At 38.6% G+C, this 14,151-nt stretch overlaps 1 protein-coding gene across 2 annotated transcripts in view; it reads right to left on the bottom strand.

Moving 5' to 3' along the window:
- Positions 1-1,632: 1,632 nt before the first annotated feature.
- The window catches only part of nfatc3.L (nuclear factor of activated T cells 3 L homeolog), a 50,790-nt gene continuing 38,271 nt past the window's right edge, over positions 1,633-14,151 (bottom strand). The window contains exons 8-11 of one of the 2 annotated variants that reach the window (XM_018257762.2): positions 9,165-9,291; positions 5,781-6,011; positions 5,086-5,439; positions 1,633-3,160 (exon numbers count right to left, since the gene is read on the bottom strand). In XM_018257762.2, the coding sequence (XP_018113251.1) occupies positions 3,126-3,160; positions 5,086-5,439; positions 5,781-6,011; positions 9,165-9,291 (747 nt within the window). In that variant the 3' untranslated portion in view covers positions 1,633-3,125. The remainder of the gene's footprint in view (positions 3,161-5,085; positions 5,440-5,780; positions 6,012-9,164; positions 9,292-14,151) is intronic. The other variant, XM_018257763.2, reaches the window with a different exon arrangement.

Genomic DNA, 14,151 nt, shown 5'->3' with positions numbered 1-14,151 from the left:
CCAGACTGAAATACCAGAGACACTAACATTCACCTTTAAACTTAGATTTTGGAAAAAACGTAATAAATAAATAATGGAAAGTAATTGAAAAAAGTCTTTATTTCTGGGGAACAATCTAAAAACAACTGAATTGGAAAAAGTGTTTGGAAGGTGAACAACCCCATTAATGCCACAATACCTCAAATAATAATCAATTAGATGGTGAGGAGAGAAGGGGAATGTGAGGAGTGACAAGGAAGTGCAAAATGGAAAGTGAAACTGCCTGCTCTGCCTCTGGATGGGCAGACAATATATGACAGCGGAGATTGTTAAAAGACAAGAAAAGTCTTTCTGACATGAACTATCCCACTAATAAAGGATATGCTGCTGAACATAGTCGCTAAGTTAAGTGTCTCCATGGCTTACATTCGCCTATTATAGTAACTTTAAACCGCAATGCATATTTGCCAGAATGCCGTAATCAATATGGCCGATGTGATTTCTTGCGTAGAGAGTACAGCTCATATACAGCTATCTGAAGGTGCTCTTCTGTGTATGCACCACCACGCTAAAAAGATCTAATGTGCATACACCCAGACTTGGCCTTTTTTTAAGAGTCCAGTGGATTATCGGTTGTTCACAAAAAGAAGTCAGCGATTTCTTTTTTTCTGTGTACTGCTGCAGGCAAATGACAAATGGCAAATGAGTGTGATGCGGATTAAGCAACTGTACTTACAGGACTAAGGTAACTTTTATTAGAAGATTTATGGGGTTATTTATCAAGGTCCGAATTTATGTCAATATCGGCTGTAACAAACTCCGATCTAACCCGCTCGGGTTTTTAACACCTTATTTATTATTACATTTGGCCGAAAATTACCCTTGCGGGAAAAGCTATGATTTTCACGATTTTTTCTTGGAATTTCCCCGAAAACTCACGAAAGCTCTGAAAACCCCCGACACAACCAAAAATCAATGGGACTGTTCCCATTGACTTTTATGCAACCTCGACAGGTTTGAGATGCCATGGTTTTATATTCGAGCTTTTTATCCATAATTTTATCCATTTTTTAAGCCTATTATAACACAACAAATCACAATTTTTTTTGATTTCAGGGAATTTCGGGCATTCAGATCTTAGGAAATAACCCCCTTAGTGTTCCACAGACTTTCCTTGTCCTTTAAATGAGTTTATAATGGGTATGGATTTTTGAATGAAAAAAGAATTTGGGTTTCTTGCTTAATTTTAAAATTACTTTTATAATACAGCTTTTTATGTCTAGGTGACATGTCCCCTTTAAGCAAGGCAATTTGGAGAAACCGCACACCTCACAAACCTGAGCAGAGCTTCCTGGTGTTCGGCAGTAGGGGAATCGGCAACCACCCAGTCAGGGTACGCGGAAAGATCACCGGCACACAGGAGTTTGTTCAGCAGGGCAAGCCCTTGCAATTTTAATAATGCAGTGCAACGTTTCGGGGCATGCCCCTGCTTGACAAAGGGGTGTGCCCCAAAACGTTGCACTGCATTATTAAAATTGCAAGGGCTTGCCCTGCTGAACAAACTCCTGTGTGCCGGTGATCTTTTAAGCAAGGTAAATGCCCCGAGTGGGTTACTGTGGTAACAAAAGTGCATTCGTCTTCACAGGTCTTTCATTTTTTTTTTTTATTCCAAGCATTTTTATTTTTTTTTTTTAACATCTTCCCCAAAACATTACAATTTTGTGTGTGTGAAGTTTTTCATTTAACATCAAACTCATACAACATATTCTAAGGGGATTATTTATCAAATGTTTTGAACTCACAACTTGAATGGTATCTTATTTAAGAAAAAACTTGAATTGAAAAAAAAATCGAAAAAAAGTTCTGTAAATCGCTCAAATTACATCATGCAGGTTATACAGTACATCTTCAAACGGTTCAAGGGACCTCTGCCATTGACTCCTACATTACCTCGACAGGGTTTGGATGGTGTATTTCCAAGCTAGAAAAATTTGATAATAAATCTAGAAAAATTAGATTTTTTAAAAAACTTGAAAAATTTGCGTTTTTGTTTAACACAAAAAAAATCAACTCGAAATTTCATGGAAAACACAACTCGAACCTTAATAAATTTGCCCCTAAGTTTCTAAATATTTTTGCAGTGAAATATGAATTGTGATTTCCAACAATTACTTATTTTAGTTAAACCCTGTATTATGAATAGACAGAGAACATTAAACACTTTGTAAATTGATCCAACAAAAGAGTCTATTAGGGATCATTACAAATGGGGCAAAGCGCAAAGTGCAATAAGCAAGCCTAAAATACTAACCCCCATATGTAGTAAAAGGTATTATGTTTACCATTAGCAGTAACCCTTTGCAATTACTAGGAGGTTTACTTTTAAACAGTTGACCATTTTATTCTACCAGCTGATCGGTTCCTATTGCACCTGGGCAAACTTAATAGGGTTGTGTAATAAAAGGCACTACGTGTCTAGTAACCAATCAACAGGTAACATTTACTGGCCAGATGTTTGAAAACAAACATCTGATTGGTTGCTATGAGTTACTAGATGTGTGCAAACGTACATTACCAGGTTAGTTTTTACAATGTACCTGCCTGCTACAGTTGCAACTGTTTGCGCTCCCTGAATGAAGTGTAAACAGTTGCACTTGTTTCTGTATCAAGCACTTCCCATGCCTGCCAATTATGCATAGAAGAGAGGGTTACATTAGCAGGACCTAGGCACCCCCTCTCATGCCCCTTGCTTGTTTGTCATTTGTGACGTGAAAAAAAGTAGAGCCTGGGGACACAAGGGGTTCAGTGCAAAAGCTGGCACAAGGGCACAGAGTGAAGCATCTCTGCACCAACAACAAGCATAACCGTGAAGTGTACTGCATGCTGATGGGCGCAATTGGAGCACATAAGTGCAGGTAGCCTTTGTACCTGATGTTAGTAAATAAGCCCTCATGATTTCCACTATACAAATTCTCTGAATTTTGTGGGACATAGGAGCCAGAAGTATACAAATCTGTGGTTCATAAGTAAATGTTCAGAAATAGAAAGGGGAAGTTATTTTCACAAGTTCTCTCCATCCAGACAGCGTCTGATTTAGAAATGCTGTGATCCAAGGGCTTTTAGTATATTCCTGGCATCCTTGCAGCTTAGTGAGACATGTCACGTCTTATAATCTCAGCCACTATAAAAGAGGAAGAACAAATATTAATGTATTCAACTAGTAGTCTCTACTACTGTTATCATCTGAATCAGTGCCCATCAATTTTTTTTTTTTCAATGTTTGTTTATCCTTTTTATGTTCTCTGTCTATAAAAACTGTGTAAATTGAATCAAATCTCCTTTAATCAGATGGTTTGTAATATTGTTTCATGTGTCAGATCCACGAGTGCAGAGAATGTAAACTGTCAGACATATACTGCTTTTAATAACAATTACATTTTCAAATAACTTTTTATACATTGAAAATGTTGATGTATATTGTATAGTTACATAAAATTATTTTTGTACAAAAAGTTGTTGGGTGACAGGCCCCTTCAAAAATGGTAGTTTTACCTGTACAGGGATACAAAAAAATTTCATAAAAGGTAAGTTTTTTCAGTACTGTTTCTAGTTTGTAAATGATTATCCTTTATTTATATAACAGCAAAATATTCTGCATATGACCCAACCTGCCACTAATCCTATAATAAAGTTTTGCTGCTAATACTAAAGTTTTTTTTTTTACTAAACTCCGAATTTATCTGGTTGGGTTTTTTGGGGCAAAACTCAAATTTTTCATTTTTTTTTTAAAAACTCAAATTTTTCAAGATTTATTAAAGCCTGAAGCTACAAAAAGCCCAAATCCGAAAATCTGTCATCTCAGTCCTGCAAAGGTTATGTTTAAGTCAATGGCAGAGCAGAGGTCCCTATCCTATTTGGAAGTTTCTTTTTGGAAGGGGGGGGGGGAAATGTACGATTCAGGTTTCCCCTTGATTTTATCAAGTTTTTATCCGAACCAATTAAATCAAGCTTTTCTAATAATAAATAAGGTAAATGAGATCAATTGGGATTTTAGTATAATAAATAATAACCCTCTAAATGTACATTGAATTAGTACACTGAAACATCCACTGATATGTAATACAATCTAATTAAACTATAGCTACTTTTGAATGTTTTTGTATTTTTTACAGCAAGCACGAAGACCTATTAAAAATGGCACTTTCCCTTGCTTAGCATGTAATTGCTGCTTCAACTGCCAACGTGGTGAGGTAATTTATCACTCACACAAAGGCACCCCGATAAAGATTAAGGGACATTTCACCTGTTCTTCCACATTTATAAAGCACTGCGTATCTTGACAGCGCTATATAAATAAATGATAATGATGATTTGTGGTTAATGTGATTAAGTGCCCGTGTAGCCTGCAGTATGTGGGACAAACGTCCCGCATGGTCAAAGATCGCATACGCGAACATAAGTCTGCAATTAAAACTAATAAGACAGAACAAGTTGTGGCCTGCCATTTCGTGGAGAAAGGACATGGAGTCCAGCAGTTAAAATATCAGGTGGTAGATGGGGTCCCAATTATACATAGACGGGGCAACAGATTAAAAGAACTACTTAAAAGAGAAGCCATGTGGATTCAATGCTAGGCACACTTACCCCATCTGGTCTTAACAGGGAGTACAAATTGCATAAAATCTTTCGATAAATTATTTATCTTGCACAGTATTTTAAGAGTTTTTTTATATATATATATATTTTTTTAGAATTTGGATTGATGTATCTATGGATAGGTCCAAGTGATTTATCAGGATGGATTTGCTATATACAATGTTACATATTGATGTTGCAATAATGTGCATAACCATAATTTTAAGGTAATTCAGCTGTGTTTTTGTATATGAATTGGCCACTAGATGGAGGATAGAGGATATAAAATGTTTTCACTAACTTGCATTCAGTAGCTTGAAAAAAGGCGATTGTGAGCCTGAAACGTCGCTATTGTTTTTCTGTCCAAAATAAAGCCCTTTTGGAATAAAGGCTTTTTAAGAAATAATTCACGTGTGGTGCTGTCTACTCATTGATTTTATGTACTTTTTACAACATGCTGCCTTCTCTTACCATCATCCAAAGTGATATCCTGCGGGTCTGTAGTCTGAAAGTTTATATCACTGTCCACAAGCTCAGATTTAATGCCCAGAGATATATCAGTGGGATGGGATGAAGTGGAGTTCTGTCTGTGGCGAGTAATGGTAGGAGACAAGGAATTACCCCTTTGCCTGCAATCATGAGTGTGAGAAGATGGTTGTCCACAGTGGGGCATGGCAGTAAGAGATGATGATGGTAATATGGGTATATCGGAGCTGAAACACTGGTAAGGTATGGACTGCTTCTCAAGAGATGAATAGATGGAGACTGGATAGTTTTCCATGGTTTCAGAGTCAGCAGTGCATGGGGAAGAGCTGGTGCATGGTTCTGAAGTATGGTAAGAGAAAGATTTAACAGGAATAAGTGAAATATCTGTACATAGACTTGAAATCATGATATTTTGCTTGGGATTATGAAAAATGCTTGTGATAAACCGATTGTACTGTAATGACAAGTGTATTAGCAAATGCAGTGCATAAAGAATCTAAACTAGAGCTGGATGAGTGATGCCACTTACCACTTACATCTTGCTGACATATTATGGTCATGAGCCCCTGACCAAATTAGATAAATAGATTTCACCAGCTCACTTCATAGGACCAAAAGCCAATCATTTGGTTGCTGTAAAGTCAGAGGGTGAAAGTTATTTCCTTAGTAAAAATACCTACCTAATATATGTGGAACCTCATGCTTTAGAGAAGATGTAAATGTTGACTGATTAGGGCATCCTACACCAGGTGGAGATGGAGATTTAAGAGTTTTACAAATGGATATTTGGTCTTGGAAAATTAGGTTGGTATGAATCGTGCGAAGATCAGAAATGCTTCTCCCCTTAGCTACAGAAACTGCTGTAGCTTCTTGCAGATCTGCATCTTCTAAGTTTTCATGCTTCAATAAAACTATGGAGACAGAAAGAGATTTTGTATTGAAACACTTCACCCATTATTAGTAATAGATTATGTGGCTGATTTATTAACATTCATATATTTCCTCAAATCCAAAAATGTTAGATCTATAAATCCTGCATTTTATGTTTTTTTTATTTTATAAAAATGTTAAATTTTAAAAAAAATCTTTTCAAAAACAGATTTCAGTGCAGAAGTCTGCTGCAGCAGCACTATTAACTGATGCGTTTTGAAACATTCAAGACAGAATCCCTTTAAAGCTGAACAAAATATATAGGGTAGAAATGTTGTACATTATGTTTTAGGACTTCTATACCAGCCCAATGCAAACATCAGCCCTTTAGCAGTAAAGATCTGTGTTTCCAAAGATTCTACAGCAGCTCCCCATCTTCTTTTCTACAGATTCACTGCACATGCTCTGTGCTGCTGTCAGTTATCTGTGCTTTAGGGCTGACAAACAAGATACTAAATATATACAACATCAATGTCACAATATACAATAATACAATACAATAATGACTGTTACATAGCAGCTCAGAAACTAGCACAATTCACATTATAATTTAATAATCAGTTCTGTAGCATCAGCTTATATGACAGGCAAACCTCATTTCCTGCTTGATGATTTGCAACAACCTAGGGCTTAGCTTCTCAGCAGCTGCTCAAGGCACACCGAGCATGTGTGTCGCAGACACTCAGGGCCGCCATCAGGGGGGGACAGGGGGGACAAGCGTACCGGGCCCGGGCATGAAGGGGGGCCCGGCAGCGCTGCATTTTTTTGAAGATCCGGGCCCCCCTTACGAGCGCCCGAGCCGTACGTCTTGCCTCTTCAGTGCCGAATGCGGAAGTGCCGAAAAGCCGAAGCCGATGCGACGAAAAGACCCGAAGTCACGGAAAAAGCCGAAGTCCCGAAGTCACGAAGCGCCGAAAAGACCCGAAGTCACGAAAACAGCCAAAGCCGAAGTCCTGAAGCAGCGCAAAGACCCGAAGTCACGAAAACAGCCGAAGCCGAAGTCCTGAAGCGGTGAAAAGACCCGAAGTCACGAAAGGAGGCGAAGTTGAAGTACTGAAGCCATGAGTTCAATTCTACTGAACACCAGTTTGTGTTTTTTTTTTTTTTTTAATCCCCTGGCCACCAATGTATTATTTTAATATTCTATAGGCCCCTGCCACCAATCTTTTTTTTAAAACTTTTGTTTTTGGGGCCCCAATTTTTTTTTTAACTCGTAAGGGGCCCCTTGCCACCATTGTTTTTTTTTGGGTTTTTTTTTTTAAAAAAAAAATTAATTTTCTTTTTGGTGGCCCCAAATTTTTTTAACTTGTAAGGGGGCCCCTGCCACCAGTTTTTTTTTTTTTTCAAAAAAAAATTATTTTTTTTTAAAATTTTTTTTTGGGGCCCCAATTTGTTTTTAACTTGTAAGGGGGCCCCTGCCACCATTTTTTTTTTTTTCAAAAAAATTTTTTTTTCTCCAAATTTTTTTTTTGGGGCCCCAATTTGTTTTTAACTTATAAGGGGGCCCCTGCCGCCAATGTTTTTTTTTTTTTTTCAAAAAAAAATTAATTTTTTTTCAAATTTTTTTTTGGGGCCCCAATTTGTTTTTAACTTATAAGGGGGCCCCTGCCGCCAATGTTTTTTTTTTTTTTCAAAAAAAAATTAATTTTTTTTCAAATTTTTTTTTGGGGCCCCAATTTGTTTTTAACTTAGAAGGGGGCCCCTGCCACCAATGTTTGTTTATTTTTTAGTTTTTTTTACATTTTTTTTGTTGGGGCCCCAAGTTTTTTTTAACAGGGGGCCCCTGCCACCAATGTTTTTAAAAAAAAAAAAATTTTAATTTTTTTTTTTTGGGGCCCCAATTTTTTTTATAAGGGGGCCCTGACCATCAATAGCTTTTTACAACTTGTGTGGGGGGGGGTTACTTTTTTAGCGCTGATGTCTGTGTGGTCTTTTAACTGCGATGTGGGCGGGATATGGGGCGGAGCTTGGTCGTCAGTGTGGGCGGGGCCCAGGGGGCCCCAAAAATTTTGTTGTACGGGGCCCCGTGATTTCTAATGGCGGCCCTGCAGACACTACTAACTAAATCCAAAATGGGAAGCTCTTGTAACAACTTTGAAGGCCTGGACCATTACTACAATAGGGATGCTGAACCTTTGTGCTGGTTCAATAAATTCAGTATATAATATGGCATTTCTAGCCATATTATTTTTTAGTTCTCCTTTAAATGCAAAAGCCATGAAAACCCCAGATACAAAACTTCCCATCTAAAACCTGATGAGGTCATGTCGGAGTAAATGGGAGCTGTCCTTGACAAATTGTAAAATATTAATTTAATTTCAGGTTTTAGAGATTCACAGGTTTTTTTTGCTTGTAATTGCACAACAATTGTTATGAAGATGAGGATTTCAAGGATTTTGTACTTGTAGTCGTTCTGTTCTTTATATTCAGATTTTTTAAGGAAATATGCAAGCTTTTTAAAAATGGAAGTTTAGTCAAGGTTCAAATAACCTCTAAAATTACACAAATCTGAATTGTAATAAATAAGGCCCTAAGTGTTTGTTTTTCAAGTGGATTGCTGACCCATGTCTTAATCAATACTCAAATTAAAACTTGATATTAGCTTAATTACAAAGCCAACCTCACACAACTGAGGAGTCATTTGATAATGGCGTCCTTTTTAATAGACCAGATTCTAATAAATTAAATATGGACAGTGACATAACTACCAGGGGAGCAGCAGATGTGACTGAACCTGGGACCACTGGAGATGCCCGTGTCCCCTAGATACGCCACTGGTCCAGGACCGGATTGTATTCACCTGGTACAAATAGGGCTCAGCTCTGTGATTCTATTATTCAAACATGGTGGCAGGAAAGCTTTTTGAGGGGGGAAATAACTAATAAGATACTGGAATTTGTGATGTGCAGGCCAGCCCGAAACCCGGGCATGCGGGTTTGGGCCGGTTCCTGCACAAAATCTTCGGGTCACAGGTCCTGTTCTCCCCACCCACGACCTAGCCCAGAGAATAGGATGCGCACTGTAACCTCTTCCTATTTGTAACATTTAACACTAATCACCACAAAAAAAATACAGGTCTAACATTTTAAATCAAACATTTGTCATGCCATCAAATGATATTTGAGATAACTGACCTGGAGTGTAGTTCAATCTTTGAGACTGGCTTCTTTTTCTTTTCCCATTACACACATAAAACTGCACTTGGACATCTGCTGTTATGGACTTGTTCTGATATGCTGGTATTTCCACAACTATGCTATTCTGAAAGACAGCATTATATTGTATCTTTTAGATCAGTGCTGAAGACTTAACCCCTTTTCCTACTAACAAAACATAATACACCACATTATTTATATTACCCCAGTGAGCCATGTAGTAAATTAGTTTTCCAGAAAAACAGCAGGTCTGCACAGGACAATATCTTTCTCTCTCTCTCTGTAGTTTTTTTTTTATTATCAGTTAATTTCTGTGTAACAGTTTTAGTGGTGCAGAAGTCAACATACACAAAACACTACTTTAGACTTTGGGGTACAGCAGTAAAGTTTACCACTGCATCAAGTGTGAAGGAAGTCACTCTCCGGATACCCATGACATCATCAAATACCACCCACAAGTCACATGCCAGTGGAGAGACAGATGGGACACCAGCATAAAGGAATTGTCAGCAGAGGCTTCCACAGACAATGGTTTTATATGGGATGTTCCCAAGACACCAAAAGCTGCAGAAGGGGAGAAGGTTCAAGTGCAGCAATTGCAAAACTACTCATTTGGCAAGCCAAAAACCACGCAAACTAGTAGTATGTGATGAATGGAGATATGATGCTCTTTAATTTTGCCCAACTAATTTCTGTATGTATGTATATGTATATATATATATATATATATATATATATATATATATATATATATATATTATTTTATTGCTTGGTCAGTCAGAGTATACAATGTTCAAAATGGACCAGCACACCAAATCTTTAATCAGAAAAAGGTTTATTTCAACATCACTCACGTGTCCAACGTTTCGGCCCACATTAGGGCCTTTATCAAGGATAAGTGCAAGTGGTTATGTGGGTGTTTAAATTCAAAAAAAGTGGGTGTCAAGATGACGTCATTAACAATCAATTAATGCAAATAGGTGTCCTAATACATTCAACCAAGCAATGTGTTTCAATTCCAAATCTAGTCTTTAGGTGTCAGCATTGTACCAATTTCACCATTTTCTCTTTTTGTATAATAATGCCTGTGATTTCCATTTTTGTGGGGAATTTTACATGATCGTATATGATCATGTGATCATGTGTGATTAAAAAGATTTAATTGTATATGTTTACAATGTGTGCCAAAAATAATTAATTAAAAACAATAAAAAAATATTTTGCAAAGAAAATTCTTTAGTCTCTTACTGGACTGCTTACTTTGTCTCAGCATAGTAGAGCTATAATCTCCATCTAAAAGAAAAGAATATATATTATAAACATTGTTGCTACTCATACTCTGTTACACATTTTGTTATCATGTTTCGTTTCTCTATTTGTCATTTTCAATTGAGTGTGGAAAAACTTTAAGTTAGGAAACCATTAAGGGTTAATTGCCCACTTAACCCCTTGGGTGCCACACAGTCTAGCTCATGTATCCAGAATGCTTCTTTCTTCAGAAGCATATCATCATAGTTTCCCCCTCTAGGTTTTTTGGATATCTGGTCAATTGGCATGCACCTGAATGCCGCTGGACTGTGCCTTGCTTCAGCCCAATGCTTCGCTACAGGGTGTTGGGCGATGTCCTGTTTTTTGCTCTTATTTTTTGCAGTCTATCTGGATCTAGAGCTGCTCTTATACTTGACCTGTGCATTGCAATACACTCTTTCAATTGTATGATGGTTTTCCCGCAGTACACTAGTCCACATGGCCATTTTATTATGTATACCACCATTGTTGAGTCACATGTCAATTTCTGTCGAATAGTATATTTCCTGCCTGTCTGTGGGTGAGCAAAGTGGGTCCCTTGTATCAAAGTTCCACACATCACACAGCCTGTACATTTGTACACCCCTGGTTATGAAGATGTACACTTATAAACCCCTGGTCGTTCAGGATTACAAAGAGAACACGGTGCACCGCTGGCAGCAGGGAACGGAAGTGAGCAGACGCAGAGTGGAATGGAGAACACGGAGATCCCCAGCACGCTCCGCAACCAGTGCAGCGTCGGAAAGCGAAGGGGAGATGAGCGCACAAGAATCGCCAAGCCCACAGATTTCTTTTTTAGGGGAACGCCAATGCAACAGCAAGGACCCAGGAAGGCCTCCCGTCGCGGGGGTCGCAAGTGCGCCCGCAGGCACCCGACCACAACGGATACAGACAGAGGAAGATCTGATATTCAACTTGTCTTCACACCAGCTTACACACCCAGAGAAATCGCTGCTGCAAAAAGGACTTGGGATACGTGCCCATGGTGAGTGGCAATTTATTTTCTCATTTTTTAGACAATTATAAATTTACTAGACAACCAAGACTCAGAGAACGTTTTGGGGGCACTGTGGGTGTATCTGACAATACTCTGGGCGCTAGCACAGTGATTTCTGAAGGTGCCACAGATGCCACGAGCACAGGACCGCGGGAATTGGATGTATCCAATACAAGGGGTTTAGATATTGAGGAGACAAACCCACCCACCACGAGCAGGTTTAAACCAAGGAGTGATTATGATCCATAGTATGAATGCATCTATAAAAACATATAACCGCATGTTAAATATAGACATGTCTACCCACCATAACGTTAAACACAAATGGAGGGGCAATCTCAAAGCAGTTGAAAGGGAGGCAATTAAGTCCTTAAAACAAAATACTAATATCATAATCAAAACTGCTGATAAGGGAGGAGGGATAGTAATCATGGATTACAGCTATTATAGACAAGAGCTTCTAGCTGGAGTGTGCCTTGCTTCGGCCCAATGCTTCACTACAGGCTGTTGGGCGATGTCCTGTTTTTTGCAGTCTATCTGGATCTAGAGCCACTCTTATACTTGACCTGTGCATTGCAATACGCTCTTTCAATTGTCTGATGGTTTTCCCGCAGTACACTAGTCCACATGGGCATTTTATTATGTATACCACCATTGTTGAGTCACATGTCAATTTCTGTCGAATAGTATATTTCCTGCCTGTCTGTGGGTGGGTAAAGTGGGTCCCTTGTATCAAAGTTCCACACATCACACAGCCTGTACACTTGTACACCCCTGGTCGTTTAGACAAAAAATGTTGTAAATTAGCTTTTTTGTATTTATCCACAGGATCGGAGGGGCTCAAAGTTTCTTTTAAGTTTCTACCCCTTTTGAAACTAAATTTCGGTTTCAAAAGCAGGTATTTGGAAATAGCCTCATCCGTGGGCCAGTGCTCTACCACACTTTTTTTAATGGACATACTGTTCATATCGTACTGACTAACATAATAAAGATCTTTCTTCCTGTTAGTTTTATTACTTCCCTTTAGTCTTGACTGCTCACCCATAACCTCAGTGCGATCCAGGGAGAGTGCCCAATTTCTAGTGTCTGATAGTAGTTGCGCTGGGTATCCCCTCTTCAAAAATTTGTCCTGCATATCCAACAAGTCTTCGTCTCTCTTAGCTCGATCACTATCTATTCTTACTACACTCAACATTTGCGACTTGGGGAGGGAGTTCAGTAGGTGTTTTGGGTGGTTACTATGGTAGTGTACTAGGGTGTTCCTATCCGTAGGTTTCGTGTAGATGCGTGTCTGTAGTGACCCTTTATCCTTATATACAGTAACTCTACATCCAAAAAGTTCATACATTGCAAGTCATATTTTACAGTAAATTTTACAGGGCTGTCCAATCTATTCAATTGCTCTACAAACTCCTCTAGGTCTCTGGAGGGACCTAACTATAGGAAGAACAGGTCATCGATATACCTCCTATAGAAGGCTCCATGTTGCCTGAATTAGAGGGTGACTTAGTATGTAATCCTTTTCAAATTTACACATATATGCATTCGCGTATACTGGGGCCACTTTTGACCCCATCGCTGTCCCCGTGCTTTGTACATAAAAATTGGTCTCAAATATGAAATAGTTCTTGTGTAGAATGAACTATATTAATGTGAGCAAAAATTTGATTGGAGGCCCTTTGTACAATGGATTTCTGGTTATTAGCTCACGCACAGCCTCCATACCAGCATCATGTGGGATGCAGGTGTAGAGACTCTGCACGTCATTGTAACCAGTATCATCCGTGATATGTCTAAATCAATACTTTGTACGACATGCAAAAAGTCATTTGTATCTTTTACATAGCCATAAATATTCTGGATGCATGGCTGTAATACATAATCCACATATTCGGCTATGCCCTCATTAAGTGATCCATTGGGCGAAATTATTGGCCACCCTGGTGGTCTTTGGGCATCCTTATGCACTTTTGGTAATGTATAGATTACTGGTCGAACAGGATGCAGAGGTAAAAAATATTTAAACATGTCTCTTGTAATCCAGCTTTTATTCATAGCCATATTCAGAATTGTGTCCAGTTCACTGCTGAACTTCTCAGTCGGATCAAAGGTCAGTTCTGGTATTTGGATGTATCTGACAACTGGGATAGAAGCTCTTGTCTATAATAGCTGTAATCCACGATTACTATCCCTCCTCCCTTATCAGCAGTTTTGATTATGATATTAGTATTTTGTTTTAAGGACTTAATTGCCTCCCTTTCAACTGCTGTGAGATTGCCCCTCCATTTGTGTTTAACGTTATGGTGGGTAGACATGTCTATATTTAACATGCGGTTATATGTTTTTATAGATGCATTCATACTATGGATCATAATCACTCCTTGGTTTAAACCTGCTCGTGGTGGGTGGGTTTGTCTCCTCAATATCTAAACCCCTTGTATTGGATACATCCAATTCCCGCGGTCCTGTGCTCGTGGCATCTGTGGCACCTTCAGAAATCACTGTGCTAGCGCCCAGAGTATTGTCAGATACACCCACAGTGCCCCCAAAACGTTCTCTGAGTCTTAGTTGTCTAGTAAATTTATAATTGTCTAAAAAATGAGAAAATAAATTGCCACTCACCATGGGCACGTATCCAAGTCCTTTTTGCAGCAGCGATTT

This window comes from Xenopus laevis, chromosome 4L (assembly GCF_017654675.1).
Source record: "Xenopus laevis strain J_2021 chromosome 4L, Xenopus_laevis_v10.1, whole genome shotgun sequence".
Taxonomy (NCBI): Eukaryota; Metazoa; Chordata; class Amphibia; order Anura; family Pipidae; genus Xenopus; species Xenopus laevis.
This window is presented reverse-complemented; position numbering and strand designations above follow the sequence as displayed.